Genomic DNA, 17,109 nt, shown 5'->3' with positions numbered 1-17,109 from the left:
ACCTCTCATTTCGTCAAACCCCAAAAGCAGATCAACCCAGACATCTGTTTTCCTCATTTGTTCCCAGGTGCCTAGTGTAGACTACACTACTTCAACTTCCACTAACTTATTACCCCTCTGCAGTTTTGCTTTTGAAACTGTTTCCCTAAAGTTCTGCACCATGGAGTGCTCATTCAGTTGCAACTGAACTTGACTGTGTGAAATGGAATTCAACATCTATTCAACATCTTCCACCTGAGAACATCCCCTATTTTCATCCTCCCAGGGAACACCACCAAGCTAAATCCTGGAGTTTTGGGGAGAGTTATCTTTGATACCGGCTTTCACTCACTCCCCATATCCACCATGTTCAAGTTGCCTTACTGGATTATATATTACTGGATATACTCCTAGAGCAAACCTTGTTTCAATTTGTACAATTTTTCTAAAGGGTTTCCAAATGTGTGGTCTAAGTCAGCTCCATTTATCCTTCAGACTCTGGATTTAGGAAAGTCTCCAAGTGACTTTCTGGATTAATTTAATGCCTCTAAATTAGCATCAGGAAAAAATTTAAATTTCCCAGGATGACTTTCAAAGCCTTTTACAGCATGTTTCCCAAATTCTTTTTGTCTTATCTCCCATCACTTCCCTGACCTCCTCCACCACCTCCTCCAGGCAATATGCTGGAGGATCTTAGCATCTTTCAGCCCTTGGTTCCCTCTGCCTAAAATTTACTTCTTTCCAGCCCTGCCTAATAAATTCTATGATAAAGGATCTGAAATATGAACGAGAATGGAATTTCCATGTGGCTGGTGGCTTTGTCTGGCACATGGTAAGCTCTCAATCATTCACAGGCTCCTGTATCAATGTTATTATTGAATAAATGAAATGTCACCCCTTTTGTGAAGCCTTCTAGAGTTGTCTGCAAGATTTTTTTTTTTAAGAGATCTTATTTAGAGCACCTGGGTGGCTCAGTGGGCTAGGCATCTGCCTTTCGCTCAGATCATGGTCCGGGGGCCCTGGGATCGAACCCCACATCAGCCTCCCTGCTAGGTGGGGAGTCTGCTTCTCCCACTGACCCTTTCTGCTGCTCATGCTCTCTCTCATTCACTCAGGTTCTCTCTCCTTGACAAAATACATAAAATCTTCTAAAAAATAAAGATCTTATTTCTTTATCTATTTATTTGTCAGAGAGAGAGAGAGAGAATGCACAAGCAGGGGGAATGGCAGGCAGAGGGAGAAGCAGGCTCCTGAAAAGCAAGGATCCCAATGAGGGACTTGATCCCAGGATTCTGGTATCATCACCTGAGCCGAAGGCAGATGTTTAACCTACTGAGCCACCCAGGAGCCCTAAAATAATAAAATCTTAAAAAAAAAAAAAAGCGCTAAACTAAAAGTTTTTCTATAGTTAGGCATCACATTTATATATATGAACATGATTTCTGTCACATTTGTAGTCATATCCAACATATTATTTTGCTGGGGTTTTTTTCTCCCCAGAATGTGTTGTGGATACCTGTGTTAGCACACAGGACATAATATTAAATACCGTCTATATCCTGATGACTTTCAGATGTATTTACATCTTCAGCTCAGACTTGTCCTCCGAACCCCACACTTAACAACAGTCATCTACGTGATGAAACTGCCCTGATGTCTCACAGAGTCTAAAGATTTTATTTATTTATTTGACAGAGAGAATGAGAGAGCACGAGCAGAGCGAGCAGCAGGCAGAGGGAGAAGCAGGCTCCCCACTGAGCGAGGAACCTGATGTGGGACTCAATCTCAGGACCTGAGCCAAACGCAGGCGCTTAGCCCACTGAGCCACTCAGGCATCTCTCAGATTCTAATCAGAACTGCTTGGGGCGCCTGGGTGGCTCAGTGGGTTAAGCGTCTGCCTTCCACTCAGGTCATGATCTCAGGGTCCTGGGATGGAGCCCCACATCGGGCTCTCTGCTCAGCAGGGAGCCTGCTTCCTCCTCTCTCTCTGCCTGCCTCTCTGCCTACTTGTGATCTCCATCTGCCAAATAAATAAAATATTAAAAAAAAAAAGAATGGCTCAAACCTGCTCTGCCTACAGGCTTCCCCATGTGTGCCCCCCTAGCAGCCACTGCCAATGAGTGGCTAAGCAGAATTTTAAAAATAAGGTGCACCTGGCTGGCTCAGTCAGGCTCCCTGCCCAGTGAAGAGTCTGCTCAAGATTCTCTCTCCCCCCTCTAAAATAAATAAATCAATCTTAAAAAAAAAATGGACTTCTCTACCTCCTCTTCAGTCTAAGTATCTGTATCATTTCCTCTCACAATCACCTAATATTTATTACTATTTCTTATCATTGCACATTAATAGGACTGTTTAATATCTTTTTTTTCAAAGATTTTATTTATTTATTTGACAGAGAACACAAGTAGGCAGAGAGACAGGCAGAGAGAGAGGGGGAGCAGGCTCCCCGCTGAGCAGAGAGCCCGATATAGGGCTCGATCCCAGGACCCCGAGATCATGACCTGAGCCAAAGGCAGAGGCTCAACCCACTGAGCCACCCAGGTGCCCCTATCTTTCTTTTTTTAAGGTTTTATTTATTTATTGGACAGAGAGAGAGATCACAAGTAGGCAGAGAGGCAGGCAGGGGGGCGGGGAGCAAGCTCCCTGATGAGCAGAAAGCCCGATGCGGGACTCCATCCCAGGACCCTAAGACCATGACCTGAGCCGAATGCAGAGGCTTTAACCCACTGAGCCACCCAGACACCCTGTTTAATATCTTTCTATCTAGGCTGAGAGAAGGACCATTTTGGGTTTCACTGTATCTTTAGCACCTGGTGTTGTGGGGGCGGTGCTCTGGCTGCACAGCGCTGGGTGGGTCCAGAGTGAAGGACATGAATGACATGGTCCTTCCACCCACTCCCCAGTGGCTATCACACAGAGACTAGCACGCAGGTGGTCTCGGAGGAGAGAATCACAAAGCACTTCCAAGTGCATTAGGGAAAAGCCATTGCTCCAACCAGGCACCTGCCCGGGTCTGTCCTGTCTTTTCCTTGGAACCGGTGATTTTTTTCTTTCCATCCTGTTGCTGCTCTTCTGCACCTCCTCAGCCTGCCCCCTGCCTTCTAGGAGCATCAGCAGTGCCCCACAGAGCCCGGCTGGCTTTGGGCACTTCTGAACAAGTAGGGGCTGTTGTTTTCTAGACCTGGGAAGAAGACCCAGTGCTAACTCTTCCTGCGAGAAGCCCTCCCTAACTCCTCCAGACAGAGCTGGTTGTTGTCTTCTCCGTGCTTCCAGAGAATATGGAATGTGCCTCTTAGAGAAGTTACTAGTGACCAGTCATAACAAACAGCGTGATCCTACTACCTGACAAGCCCGACGCTAGGCTCTGGGGCGCTGGACATAAACACGCGTTGTCCTCACTGGTTGCCGATGTCACTGTGTGTGAGCACATCTGGGAAGGAACTTTATTTTACCTGTTGCTTGGTTCACTGGTTCTCTACCCCACCAGCCTTAACACCCTAGGAATAGAGCAAACGATTTGTAAGACTGTTTTTACCATCTTGGGGTGTTTGGGTGACGTAGTCGGTTGAGCGTCTGACTTGGTTTCGGCTCAGGTCGTGGTCTCAGGGTGTGGGATTCAGCCCGTGACAGGCTCTGTGCTCAGCAGGGAGTCTGCTTGAGATTCTCTCTCCCTCTCCCTCTCCCCCTCCCCTCCACACCCCTCTCTCTCAAATAAATACATAAATCTTAAAAAAAAAAAAAAAAAAAAAAAGACTGCTTTGGGCACCTGGGTGGCTCAGTTGTTAAGCAACTACCTTCAGCTCAGGTCGTAATCCCAGGGTCCTGGGATTGAGCCCCACATCAGGCTCCCTGCTCAGTGGGAAGTCTGCTTCTCCCTCTCCCTCTCCCCCTGCTTGTGTTCCCTCTCTCTGTCAAATAAATAAATAATCTTTAAAAAAAACTGTTTTTACCTCTTGAATCTTACTGATAAAATAATTTACTAACACATGTAATTTTTAAAAGGTGGATATAACACTTTAACTGTAATATAACAAAAATAAAGGTAGAGAAATTTATGAAAAAAAGTACATTTCAATAGATAAACGAGATTTGAAAATATGAGATAGTTGGAAATTTGCACATACCTATGGTGAGAAGAGTTTAGATTTAAGAAAGGATATTCAAATGTGTATTAAAAATAATTTTTCTTTATATTGGCTGCCTTTATATAATAACTAAATATTTGTTTATACATGTAGACTCCCCGTGAGAACAGCAGACATAAACACAGACTCATACAAGCGTGTGGTATCCGTAACTTAAATATCAGAGCAGCTTTGCTGTCAGTGAAGTGATTTTCTGAAATGGCAAACAATTCTTGGTAAACTTCCAAAAAACAAAAAAACCCACAATTATCCTTCACTTTACAGAATAGTTGCATTCTTGAAAAGTTCAGTATATCTTAAAATGATGCAACAAATACTTTCTGCTTAGCTGTAATACCAAGTTGGTTTCCTGGCTGAACTCCTTGTCTATAGCCCCAGGTATAAGGGTCCGTTCTTCAAGGTCAAAGGCTACCCCTGGGGGACAAGGGGAGAGCAGGAGAAGGAATGAGCGAGGTCATCCAAATTCAGTATTGTCTTCAAGCACTGTCTGAATGTCTGGGGCTTGGGATACAGCTTTAAACTTTGTTTCTGGGGTGCCTGGGTGGCTCAGTCATCGAGAATCTGCCTTGGCTCAGGACATGATTCCAAGGTCCTGGGATCAAGCACCTTGTCAGGCTCCCTCCTCAGTGGGGAGTCCGCCTCTCCCTCTCTCTCCCTCTCCTCCTCCATCCTCCTTGCTTGTGTGCTCTCACTCTCCTCTCTCTAATAAATAACATCTTTAAAAAACCCAAAACCAAAACAAACAACAACGACAAAATACCCTTTTTCCTTTCTCACTCAGCCCACGAGGCTTCTCTGTATTCCCCTCTGACCTGAGGCTGGCACCTGGCCCTACCCTGGACACCAGCTCCTGCCACCAGGAAAGCACAGCAGCCTGGCTGGGATCTGAAGCCGCTGAGAACTCAATCCACGGGTGCTCTGGCTTCTGCAGGGCGTGGTGGAGAGGAACAGCAAGGGGGATGGGCCCGAATCTTGGCTCCAAGTTCCCACCCCTTGCTCAAAACAGTTAAATGGACCCTTGGGTGGCTCAGTGGGCTAAGCATCTGCCTTCAGTTCCAGGCGTGATCCCAAAGGCCTGGGATGGAGCCTCATGTCAGGCTCTCTGCTCCACAAGGTCCGGGGAGCCTGCTTCTCCCTCTGCCTGCCACTCCCTCCTGCTTGTGTGCTCTCTCTGTCAAATAAGTAAGTAAAATCTTGAAAGGTTTGCCCTTTTCATTGCTCCTTCTTGGCCTGCTAGGAGGGTCTGTCTTTCCTTCAACTGCCCCACAGTGATGTCTTTCCTTAGGCTTCTTTCCACTGTTCCCAGTTGATTACAACCCCTCCTGTGAGTGGTAGGCTGCTCTGAGCTGGCATCTCCCAAGACTGTCCTCATAATCCAGAAAAATGGGAACAGCTCCAGGATCCTGAAGGGGGTTGAGTGTTTTCTTCCTTTGGGTAAAGCAGGACGTGGGCTCCCTCTGTGGGACACCAGGCCAATGGTATCCACTTCCAGCCTCAGAGCTGACCTCCACCTCCACCCTGTCCCCAGCCCCAGAGACCGACCATACATACACACACACACACACACACACACACACACACACACCAGGCTGCTGCAGGTAATTTTAATATGGGATGGGCTGACTTCTGCTTCTTGGAGTTAAAGATCAAAGAGGAAGGGCATCACATCTGTAAGAAAAAAAAGAGTCAACAGAATCTATCCGCCCTTTGCAACTGCTGTTCCCTCAGCACAGATCATGTCACGGCAGATAATCTACTTCTCCCTCAAGGCCCAAAGGCCACTAGGTCTCCAGAAAAAGAAAAAGCCTCTTTTGTACATAACTGCTCATAGCCCGCTTCTCTCACTGTGTGGTCACCATTTCCACGGGCTATGAGGTCAACTGCACCTCAGTTGTTTCTCTGTCCTCCCTCTGGACTGCCAGGACATGCCTGTGTGGGGTGGGGTCCCATCTCAGGCAGGCACTACCCCAGGGTCTCAGGCCACTGGCATCTTCTCCCCTTCCCACAGGAGGTGCCCCCCCCCAATAGTGTGAACCAGGCTCCCTCCCTGGACACTCAGCTTTGCGTCCGGACGGTTGGGTCCCCTGCCCTGGGTCCCTGGCGTGACAGGGCCTCTCACCTGGCTGGCTCATGCACTGCTGGATACTCTCCAGGCGCGTGGAGACCAGGGCGCGGGCCTCCTCGGCAAAGCGGCGGTGACCCTCCTCGGTCAGCTTCCAGAGGCAGGAGCGGGGCCGCGTGCTGGCTCCGACCTGCATGCTGACTGGCACTTTCTCAAAGCTGTCTCGGAAACAGAGGTTGTGACGGACGGTATTCTTCCAGCCTTCCGGAGCCGTCCGGAAAAAGGGGAAATGTTGTCTGTGGACAGGGAGGAATGGTCAGGAAGGGCCCGGTTCCTGGGGGAGAGGCCCTGTCTTGAGACTCCTGTTCTCCCCCAGGGGCCAGGAGCCCCAGCCCCTCTCTCACGGGGGGAGAATGGCAAGCCGGCCTCGAAGACCAGCTCTTTGCCGACGGAACACATGGCAAAACCCGACCTGGTATGCTGCTTGTCCAAACCCTCATCTTTTAAACCCAGTTTATTGCTCGCATTCCCAGGCTCATTTTCCTCCTTCCCTCTGAGGGCTCAGGACTGAGACTTGCAATGCGAACAGAAGAGAATCAGGCCCATCAGCTCCTGTGAGAGGAATCCAGGTCAAGGAAGGACACCACTGGTAGATTAATATTCCAAGACTCGCCCGCTAGAGGGAAAAAATCAGGGAAGCTCCTCACACTCCTGAGTACACGACTCTCAAAGCTAAATGTGATTCAACTGGGCTCCCCTGGGGGTGTGTGGGGGCAATGGCCGGCAGGCCAGCCCAAAGGGAAAGCTTGCGAGACGCTGTTGGGGAAACCAGACTTTCTACTGGAAAATTCCTGACAGGAAGGATAGGAGAACTTCTGACCCAGGTGAAATTATTTTTTAAAGAACTAAGGTATAGGGGTACCTGGGTGGCTCAGTAGGTAAGCATCTGCCTCTGGCTCGGGTCATGATCCCAGGGTCCTGGGATCAAGCCCCATGTCAGGCTCCCTGCTTCTCCCTTTCCCTCTGCTGTTCCCCTGCTTGTGCTCCCTCTCCCTCTCAAATAAAGAGATAAATAAAATCTTAAAACAAAACAAAAAAAAAAACAAAAAACAAAACAAAAAAACACAAAAAGTTGGGGGTGCCTGGGTGGCTCAGTGGATTAACTGCCTTTGGCTCAGGTCATGATCCCATGGTCCTGGGATGGAGCTGCACATCAGGCTCTCTGCTTGGCAGGGAACCTGCTCTCCCCGCCCCTGCCCCCCTGCCTACTTGTAATCCCTGTCTCAAATAAATAAATAAAATATTTAAAAACAAAACAAAACAAAAAAACAATAAAAAAAACCAAGTGGATTTTTTAGATGTGAAAGAGAGTGGATGTGGATATCTTCCCGCACACAGGTTACGTGGACACACATCTGGGGACAACCCGAAGCAATGCCTGGGAAAGATGGCCTGGGAACAGGGTCCTTTCAGACCCACATGGGAAGCCAAGGCAGCAGCCCAGGACCACGGGCAGATCGGAAAGTATCAGGCCAGGGTCCCTGCCCTCCCTCCTCATAGGTCCCCCCCGGGGGCACATACCGAGTGAAACTGTAGATCTGTTGCACGTTGAGGCCACAGGGGGAACTGTTTCTTAATGCCAGTGCAATTAGGTGGAAGTAATTGAGGGGGGGCCGGGACCAGAGCCTCCCCTCCTGGCTGTTGGCTTGCCGGAGCCTCCGACTCTGGAGGGGGGCCCTTTTGTGAGGGGGCGGGAGAGCCACAGAGGAGCGGTCATCCTGGTCCTCGGCCTCCTCTTCTGTGAGCTAGAGGAGCACAGAGTAGGAACTGGTCCTAACTCCACGGCCTCTGCTCCGGGGGGAGTGGGGGTGGGGTGCAGTGGCAGGGAGCAGGGTAGTCTAGGGCCACCTGTCTGGGCTTCTCCCCAACCCAAGGGGGGGACGGCTGATTTCTGAACCCATTAACCCTTGGTTATCCCTAAGCAAACACCTCTCCACTGTATCATCCCAAAGCCGCCCTGCCTATAGCCCCAAGTCCTGCCCACGGGCCCAGAAATTCCTACCTCCCAGGTGCTGGGGGAAGAGGCAAACCGCTTCCGCTTCCGAGGGGGAGACTGCTCGCTGGAAGAAGGCAGCGACTCTGACTCCAAGGCTGCGGCCTCCGAGGAGCAGCTGGCATTGGCGAAGTCTTGCTCTTTGGGGGGCAGCTGAGGGGAGGGGAGTGTGCTTGGCAGATGCTCCCTCTGGTGAGGTTCTGGGACCTCCAGCTTTCCAGGGGGAAACACGATGTTGGGGTTTACCCACATCCACAGGTTGGGCTCAAGGGCTGGGCCTGTGTGGAGAGAAGGAGGTTGTGCACCACAGCTCGCTGGCTCTGGGATCTGGCCCGAGCAGAACTTACTGCCTCCTACTCACCATCGTCATCAGGGCTGGCTGTTTTGTTCACGGGTTCTTTTGGTGGCTCAACTATTCGGAGTCTATATCTGGCAACTGACAAAAAGAAAGATAGAAGAGGGTCGAAACGTCCTAGGATTTCTACTGCTGCCCCAGGATCCTGGGCCTGGAAGTTTCTCTGGGAGATAGCTGTGGGCTCTCCCCAGGGCATGGGGACACCAAATTTGACCTCTCTGACCTTCTCATTCTCCTCACTCCACACACCCTGTGCCCCAAGAGAGCTCATGGATGCCTGTGACTTCAGCCACCATCTCTCAATTCAGGGCTTCCAAATCTTGACCTCTAGCCAGACGGCTCTGCTTGCCCATCAACAGAACTGCCTATGGGAGGTCTTTATCGGAACAAGCTATAGGCACTTCGAACTCAACATTTCTAAAACCAAACTCCATCTTCCTGCTCTTCTTCCTATGTACCTTGTCTCAGCAAGTGGCACTGCCACCTACCCAGTCCTTCAGGCCAGAACGTGCAAGTGTTCTTGACTTCTGATCTCTTCTTTCTGGTCTAGCCACACCCAGGCAATCCCCAAGTCCAGGAGCACCTGAATGGCGTTTATGTTTCTCTGCTGCTCTATCTTTAATCCCAAGGCAGCTGGAGCATCTTCCTAAAATATCAATCCAATCTTGTCACCCTTCTACTTAAAAACTTTCTAATGGCTTTCCATGAGGGCCAAATTGAAGTTCCTTTTTTTTTTTTTTTTAAGATTTTATTTTCTTATTTGACAGAGAGAGAGATCACAAGTAGGCAGAGAGGCAGAGGAGGGGGGGGAACAGGCTCCCTGCCGAGCAGAGAGCCTGATGCAGGGCTCGATCCCAGGACCCTGGGATCATGACCTGAGCCGAAGACAGAGGCCTAACCCACTGAGCCACCCAGGCACCCCTCATGTCTTCATTTATTCAGAACTCTTATGTCCTTAAATAGTGATTGCATCTTTCCCATGAAGGTCTAGTTCATTCTTTGATGGGTTAACTCTTAGATATTTTATAATTTTGATTGTTACTGCAATATAATATGATATATTATATTATAATATAATTTTATTATAATATAATTTTAAATAATATATTTATTATATATTATATTATAATTTTAATTATAATATAATTATTATTATTTATTATTATTATATTTTCCAGTTTCTTCAGGCTGCTATGGAGGAACAGTGTTTATTAGTATGTTGTTCTTATTACCAGCAAACTTGCTGGGCCCTTATTGGTTCTAATAATTTGCATATTGATTTCATATAGTTTCTATCTTAACATTCTTTTTTTCTATAAATAATAGTAGTTTCGTCTTTTTCTTTCTTTCGTTTTCTACTTTTTCCTCTTTTCAGGATGCCTGGGTGGCTCAGTTGGTTAAGCATCTGCCTTTGTCTCAGGTCATGAACCCAGGGTCCTGGAATCGAGTTCTGCATTGGGGTCCTTCCTCAGTAGGGAACCTGCTCCTCCCTCTGCCTGTTGCTCCCCTTGCTTGTACTCACTCTCTTTCTCTCTCTCTCTCTATTTTTTTTTTAAGATTTTATCTGTTTGACAGAGAGAGAGATTACAAGTAGGTGCAGAGGCAGGCAGATAGAAAGGGAGAAGCAGGCTCCCTGCTGAGCAGAGAGCCCAACATGGGGCTCAATCCCAGGACCCTGGAATCATGACCCGAGCTGAAGGCAGAAGTTTCAACCCACTGAGCCACCAAGGTGCCCCACTCACTCTTTCTCACTCTCACAAATGAATAAAAATCTTAAATAAAAAAAAAAGAAAGAAAGAAACACCTGTATTTTTCCTCTTTTCAAATACTATGTTGAACATTATTAGTAATGTAATGGGAATCCTTTCTAATTGTTGAGTTCTCCAATAAGTATAACCTCATTTTCCAGATAAAAACCTAGATTCAACTGCCATATGACAACACTCATTGGGCCTGGGGCGGGGCGGGGGGAGATGGAAATAGTTCCCCCTAATCCCGAGGAGCCAGCATAGTGCTGAGCCCATAGCTCTAATACACACTTGATGTGCTTCTAGCCTGCCATCCAGTTAAGCTGAGCTCCTCCCATTTGCCCGGCAGTGAACAAGACAGACCTGGAGATAGGCCTTAAGCAAAGTAATTATGATAAAATGTGTGTTATGAGTGTTTGGACAGGCGGTCAGAGAAGGCCTATTTTACAAAGATGTTTAAACAAAAACAGGATGGGGGCACCTGGATGGTTCAGTCGGGGGAGCATCCAACCTCGTGATTTTGGCTCAGATCATGATCTCATGGGTCAAGGGAAGGAGGCGCACATCAGGCTCGGTGCTCAGCAGGGGGTCTGCTTGAGGTTCTCTTCCTTCCCCCTCTGCCCCTTCCCCCACTCACTCACACTCCCCCTCTCTCAAATAAGTAAATCTTTTAAAAAACCAGAAACATGATGGGTAACTAGCCATTAACTAGGGCAGGAGGAAGAGGAAAGAGTGTTTCTGGCAAAGATAACAGCTTGTGGGAAGGCCCGGGATCTCGAGTGTGGTGTGTCGGAGATGAGGAGAGAGCCTGGGAGGAATGACGACACTGATGAGGAGCTAGGGCCTTGCAGACTATCTCAAGGAACTTCAGTTTGGGGGCACCTGGATCGCTCAGTGGGTTAAAGCCTCTGACTTCAGCTCGGATCATGATCCCAGGGTCCTGGGCTCTCTGCTCGGTGGAAAGCCTGCTTCTTCCTTTCTGCCTGCCTCTCTGCCTACTTGTGATCTCTCTCTGTCAAATAAATAAATAAAATCTTTTTTTTTAAAGATTTTATTTATTTATTTGAGAGAGAGAGACAGTGAGAGAGAGCATGAGCGAGGAGAAGGTCAGAGGGAGAAGCAGACTCCCCATGGAGCTGGGAGCCTGATGCGGGACTCGATCCCGGGACTCCGGGATCATGACCTGAGCTGAAGGCAGTTGTCTAACCAACTGAGCCACCCAGGCGTCCCAAATAAATAAAATCTTAAAAAAAAAAAAAATCTGTCCTACCAGAAGTTTCCTCTGTCTCAGTATGAGGCCACTCCATCCTTTTACTTAACCAGCCAAAACTTTGAAGGAATCATGTTCTAATCTCTCTTTCTTATACTATGCCTTCTCTGCCACCACCCTGACCCTCCAGCCTACCACCAGCTCTTGTCTGGACTACAGTAGTAGCCTAGTCTACTGGCTTCTTATCTCCACATTCAACACATCAGCCACAGTGATATAGATCATGAAGCATCAGTTACATAATTTGCAGGGCCCAGTGCAAAATAAAGGGTTCTTTGTTCAAAAATTAAAAATCTGGGGTGCCTGGGTGGCTCAGTGGGTTAAGCCTCTGCCTTCAGCTCAGGTCATGATCCCAGGGTCCTGGGATCGAGCCCCGCATCGGGGTCTCTGCTCAGCAGGGAGCCTGCTTCCTCCTCTCTCTCTGCCTGCCTCTCTGCCTACTTGTGATCTCTGCCTGTCAAATAAATAAATAAATAAAATCTTTAAAAAAAAAAAGAATAAAAAAATTAAAAATCTTAAGACACTGAAAGCAGAGCATCAAACTAAGTACCAGCCACCTATGCAACTACACACCCTCGGGAATCATTGTCACTCCTTGGCTAAGAACCTTTCAACCATGCTACAACTTATTCAAAGTCAACCCTACATCCTTAAAGTGGCACATGGGCTCTTCCAGATCTTTGTTTCACATCCTGTGAACTGCCCTCTGTATATGACTTTGATACAGCTTCACTGGTCTCTTTTCTGTGCCTCAAACACCCCAGGAATATTGCCTCCTTAGGACTTTTGTCCTGACTATTTCTTCTGCCTGAGAAACTTTTCTTCTAAATATCCTTTTGGCTCACTGTCTTACCTTCTTCAACCCTCTGCTCCAATATTATGTTCTCAAGAAAGCCCAACCTGATGACCCTACTTAAAACTGTGGCTGCCACCACCTCAACCCACAGTCACCACCATTTCCGAGCCCTCTTACTGTGTCCTTTTTCCCCATCTTAGTTGTCACTTTATACCATACTATATATTTTTTATGTGGATTGTCTGTCTGCCCCCAGTAGAATGTAAGCTTCATTTAGACTTGTCTGTTTCACTCATTATGTATTACCAGTGTCTAGAACATCGCCTGGCAAATTGGAGGTGCTCAATAAATATTTCTTACTCAGGGGCGCCTGGGTGGCTCTGTGGGTTAAAGCCTCTGCCTTCAGCTCAGGTCATGATCCCAGGGTCCTGGGATCTTGCCCCACATTGGGCTCTCTGCTCAGCAGGGAGTCTGCTCCCCCCCCACCTGCCTCTCTGCCTGTTTGTGATCTCTAATAAATAAATAACAATCTTTAAATATTTCTTACTCAACAAAAACTTTGGAATTCATTAGCATTACTTAAGGAGGCAGAGAGCTGGAGACAATATAAGTCTTCATTAGCAAGGAGAACTAAAATGCAAAAGGTAGCATACACAGATGGTAGAATACCACCCAGCCATCAGAAATAAGGAACCACATCTTCATTCAGCAACCAGAATAGCTCTCAAAAACATTTGAGTAAACAGGGGCGCCTGGATGGCTCAGTTGGTTAAGCGACTGCCTTCAGCTCAGGTCATGATCCTGGAGTCCCAGTATCAAGTCCCACCTCAGGCACCCTGCTCAGCACAGAGTCTGCTTCTCCCTCTGACCCTCCTCCCTCTAGTGCTGTCTCTCTCTCAAATAAATAAAATCTTAAAAAAATAATAACAATAGTGCGAGTAGGCCAAGAAAAAAAAAAGAGACTAAGCATTTAGTAAATTAAGGTCATCTCTACACAGAAAATAACGTTAAATAGTTCTCAAAGATACACCTATCTAAAGATATTAAAACAATTAGGGTAGATACAGGGGAGTGTGGGAGGTGAGGGAAGGTGGGGTGAGGGCGTGGGGGGTGCACTGAAGGGGGACAATGGACTAATCCAAGCACCTTGCCCGAACAGATGGCAATAATGTACCACAAACTAGGAGGTGATACCTCCACTCTCTGCCCCTGAGGTCCCAAGAAAAGTCCTCTTTTTAAAGACCCTGAGGTCAACCATTGGTTCAGCAAATACTGAGCGCCTCTAGGTGTCAGCCAATGTACTAAGAGGGGGGCTACAGCCTGGAACAAAACTGTTAACTTTTTAAAAAAACAGAACACCGAGGGAAATGTGTGGTGTGCCAAATGGCGGTAGGCGCCATGGGAAAAGGGCCGCCGTGAGGCCTAGAAGGTTCTGGGACTGGGTGGAGGTGGCAGGCAGCAGGCTGGCGAATGGATGCCCGGGTGGGACCCACTGCCCGCAGAGGGGGTTCTCCGTGGAGGCCTCCTTGCCCGAGGTGGGGTGAGGTGGGGTGGGGTGGGGTGGGGTGGGGTGGGGTGGGGCGGGGAGGGGGTGCGGGCTCAGCGGAGGGGCGAGGGCCCGCAAAACCGCACTGGGCTCCAGGTTGGCCCGCGGGACAAGAGGTGGGAGCGGGGGGGGGGGGTCTGGGGCGGGGGGGGGGGTCGGGGGCGAGTGCCCCTGCGCCCCGCGAGGACACCCGGGCCGCCCGCCGCGCCCCTCCCCCACGGCCCGGCGCACTCACGGTTCTGCTCCGCCGGGGGCAGGTGCGCGGTGGTGAAGGCCAGAAAGGACTCATTGCCCATGTCCCAGTCCAGCAAGCCCGGGACCTGGCCATGGAGGCTGGCCCAGAGGTCGTGGTGTTGGAGTTTCAGGTCCACCTTCAGAGAGAGGAGATGTCGCCCGGCAGGGGGTGGGATACTGGAGACACTGAGGCTGAGGCCTCGCTCCACTTCCTCAAAGCCCGGGCTCGGATCCGGTTAGTTGGCGCCGGCTCAGGTGTGGAGAGTCCTCAATTTGACGCCTTTAATCGCCTCTGGCCTGCACCGGCTTCTCTCTGCGACCTCGCTCTTCAACTCCTACACTTTCGTTTGGGGGCTTGGGGGTCCTGAAGGGAGGGATCCCGGGCCGTCTTCCCGCTCTGCATTTGCACGGAGCTCTTCCTGTGTTTGGTAAGTTTCCCTACCACCACCCCTGATGAACAATCCCGGCATCGCATCAATAGTTACTTTTAGAGGTTCTGATAGATTCTGCGGCTTATCCAAGATCTCACCCATAGTACTTGGTGGAGATAGGATTGGAAGGTGGGGTTTTCTTGGGGTTTTTTTTTTTGGGGGGGGGGAGGGGGTTGAGATTTTATTTAGGGGCGCCTGGGTGGCTTAGAGGTTAAGGATGTGCCTTTGGCTTGGGTCATGATCCCAGGGTCCTGGGACCACGGGCTCCCTGACCAGCCGGGAGTCTATTTCACCCCCTACTTCTCCCCTCCCTCCCCCACTCCACCCCTGTGCTCGCGTGCTCTCTCTCTCTCTCTCTCTCTCTCAAATAAATAAGATCTTTTAAAAAATAAATTTAAAAATAAAGATTTTATTTATTTGTCAGAGAGAAAGAGAGCACAAGCAGGAGGAGCTGCAGGCAGAGGAAGAAGCAAGCTCCCCACTGAGCAAGGAGCCCCATGCGGGACACCATCCCAGGAGCCTGGGATCATGACCTGAGCTGAAAACCGACTGAGCCACCCAGGAGTCCCAGGAGGGTGTTTTGTTTTGTTGGTTTTAAAAGATTTTATTTATTTGAGAGAGAGAGAGAGAAGAGAGAGCGAGCGAGAGCGGGAGCGCACAGGGTGTGGGGACCGCGACAGAGGGAGAAGCAGACTCCCTGCAGAGCAGGGACCCTAAGGCAGGACTCCATCCCAGGATCCTGACTGGGATGCCAAATGGGACCCCTGGGATCATGACTTGAGCTGAAGGCAGTCACTTAACTGACTGAACCACCCAGGTGTCCTAAAATTTGGTTTTTAATCATTTCAAATTTACAGAAAAATCCCAAGAACAGTATAAAAATTCTTGTATATCTGAATCCTATAATCCACTAATGACACCAAGTATTAATATTTTATCACATTTTAGTTTTTCACTCTGTAAAAAAGACATATATTGTTATTTTTCTGAACTAAGGGTAATTTGCAGACATAATGCCCTTTACCCAAAAATACTTCATTGGTTATTTCCTAAAAACAGGGATATTGGCATATATAACCAGAAAGCCCAAAATGAAACCGTTATCAAAATCAGAAAACTTAACATTGAGTCAATACTATATTTAACATACAGATGCTATTCAAATTTCACTAATTGTCCGAACGACGTCCTTTATATAAGTTAGCTCCCTGGTCTAGGATCCGGTTCAGGCTCACGCAGTGCATTTCATCTTCAAGTCTTTTGTCCTCCTTTCATCCCAAGCAGTTTCTCAGCCTTTTAAATCTTTCATAACATTGACATTTTGGGAAGAGTATAGGACATTTATTTTGTAGAATGTCCCTCAGTTTAGGTCTGTCTGATGTCTGCTCATAATTAGAATTGTGCATTTGGGGCAAGAATATCACACGAGAGAGGCTGCCTCCTTCTCAGTAACTCACACCAAGAGGCACACGATGTCAGTGTGTCTCATTATTAGTGATGTTAACTTCAACCACTTGGTTTAGTGGTAGCCACCAGGTTTCTTTCTTTTTTTTTTTTTAAATTTTTTAAAAGATTTTATTTATTTACTTGACAGAGAGAGATCACAAGTAGGCAGAGAGAGAGAGAGAGGAGGAAGCAGGCTCCCTGCTGAGCAGAGAGCCCGAAGCGGGACTCCATCTCAGGACCCTGAGATCATGACCTGAGCCGAAGGCAGTGGCTTAACCCACTGAGCCACCCAGGCGCCTGCCACCAGGTTTCTTGAGGGTAGTTATCCTCTCTCTCTCTCTCTCTCTCTCGTAATTAGTAAGTAATTTGTGGGGAGATACTTTGATCTAGAATCCTGTTCCTTAGGATGCCTGGCTGGCTCAGTCAGTGGAGCATGTGACTCTTGATCTCAGGGTTGTGAGTTCGAGCCCCACCTTGGGTGGAGGGATTACTTAAATAAATAAAATTTTATTTTAAAAAAATAAATAAGGGCACCTGGGTGGCTCAGGGGGCTGGGTGTCTGCCTTCAGCTCTGGTCATGATCCCAGGGTCCTGGGATCTAGTCCCTGCTGAGCAGGGAGCCTGCTTCTCCCCCTCCTTCTGCTGCTCCTCCTACTTGTGCTCTCTCGCTTTGTCAGGTAAATAAATAACATCTTAAAAAAAATAAAAAATAGGGGCGCCTGGGTGGCTCAGTGGTTAAGCCGCTGCCTTCGGCTTTCAGTCATGATCCCAGGGTTCTGGGATCGAGCCCCGCATCAGGCTCTCTGCTCAGTGGGGAGCCTGCTTCCTCCTCTCTGTCTCTGCCTGCCTCTCTGTCTACTTGTGATCTCTGTCTGCCAAATAAATAAATAAAATCTTTAAAAAAAAATAAAAAATAAAAAATAAAATCTTGCTCTTGAAAAAAATTAAAGAAAAAAACCAACAACACAAAAAAAACCTAGTCCTCACCAAGCTTAGGCCCATTAATTCTAGTATCCATTTATGATCCTGCCTGAATCAATCATT

The 17,109-nt window shown here is 48.2% G+C and overlaps 1 protein-coding gene across 1 annotated transcript; it reads right to left on the bottom strand.

Annotated features, from left to right (window-relative positions):
* Positions 1-5,718: 5,718 nt before the first annotated feature.
* On the bottom strand, positions 5,719-14,292 carry FOXR1 (forkhead box R1). The gene is made up of 6 exons (XM_082683678.1): positions 14,190-14,292; positions 8,601-8,675; positions 8,249-8,517; positions 7,768-7,991; positions 6,244-6,482; positions 5,719-5,792 (listed from the first exon to the last, which is right to left on the bottom strand). Exons 1-6 carry the CDS (start codon positions 14,248-14,250, stop codon positions 5,764-5,766), a joined length of 897 nt encoding a protein of 298 aa, XP_082539804.1. The 5' UTR covers positions 14,251-14,292; the 3' UTR covers positions 5,719-5,763.
* Between the last annotated feature and the right edge of the window lie 2,817 nt (positions 14,293-17,109).

Source organism: Mustela nivalis, assembly GCF_964662115.1.
Source record: "Mustela nivalis genome assembly, chromosome: 9".
Lineage (NCBI taxonomy): Eukaryota > Metazoa > Chordata > Mammalia > Carnivora > Mustelidae > Mustela > Mustela nivalis.
The sequence above is the reverse complement of the archived record's forward strand: the minus strand, read 5'-3'. Positions and strand labels throughout refer to the sequence as shown.

Bases quoted from the DNA above. Each gene is read 5' to 3' on its own strand.
- FOXR1 (XM_082683678.1), bottom strand. From the start codon at position 14,250: ATGGGCAATGAGTCCTTTCTGGCCTTCACCACCGCGCACCTGCCCCCG. The intron at 8,518-8,600 runs GTGAGTAGGAGG...CTCTCCACACAG, and splicing joins AGCCAGCCCTGATGACGATG to GCCCAGCCCTTGAGCCCAAC. The intron at 7,992-8,248 runs GTAGGAATTTCT...GTGCTCCTCTAG, and splicing joins CTTCCCCCAGCACCTGGGAG to CTCACAGAAGAGGAGGCCGA.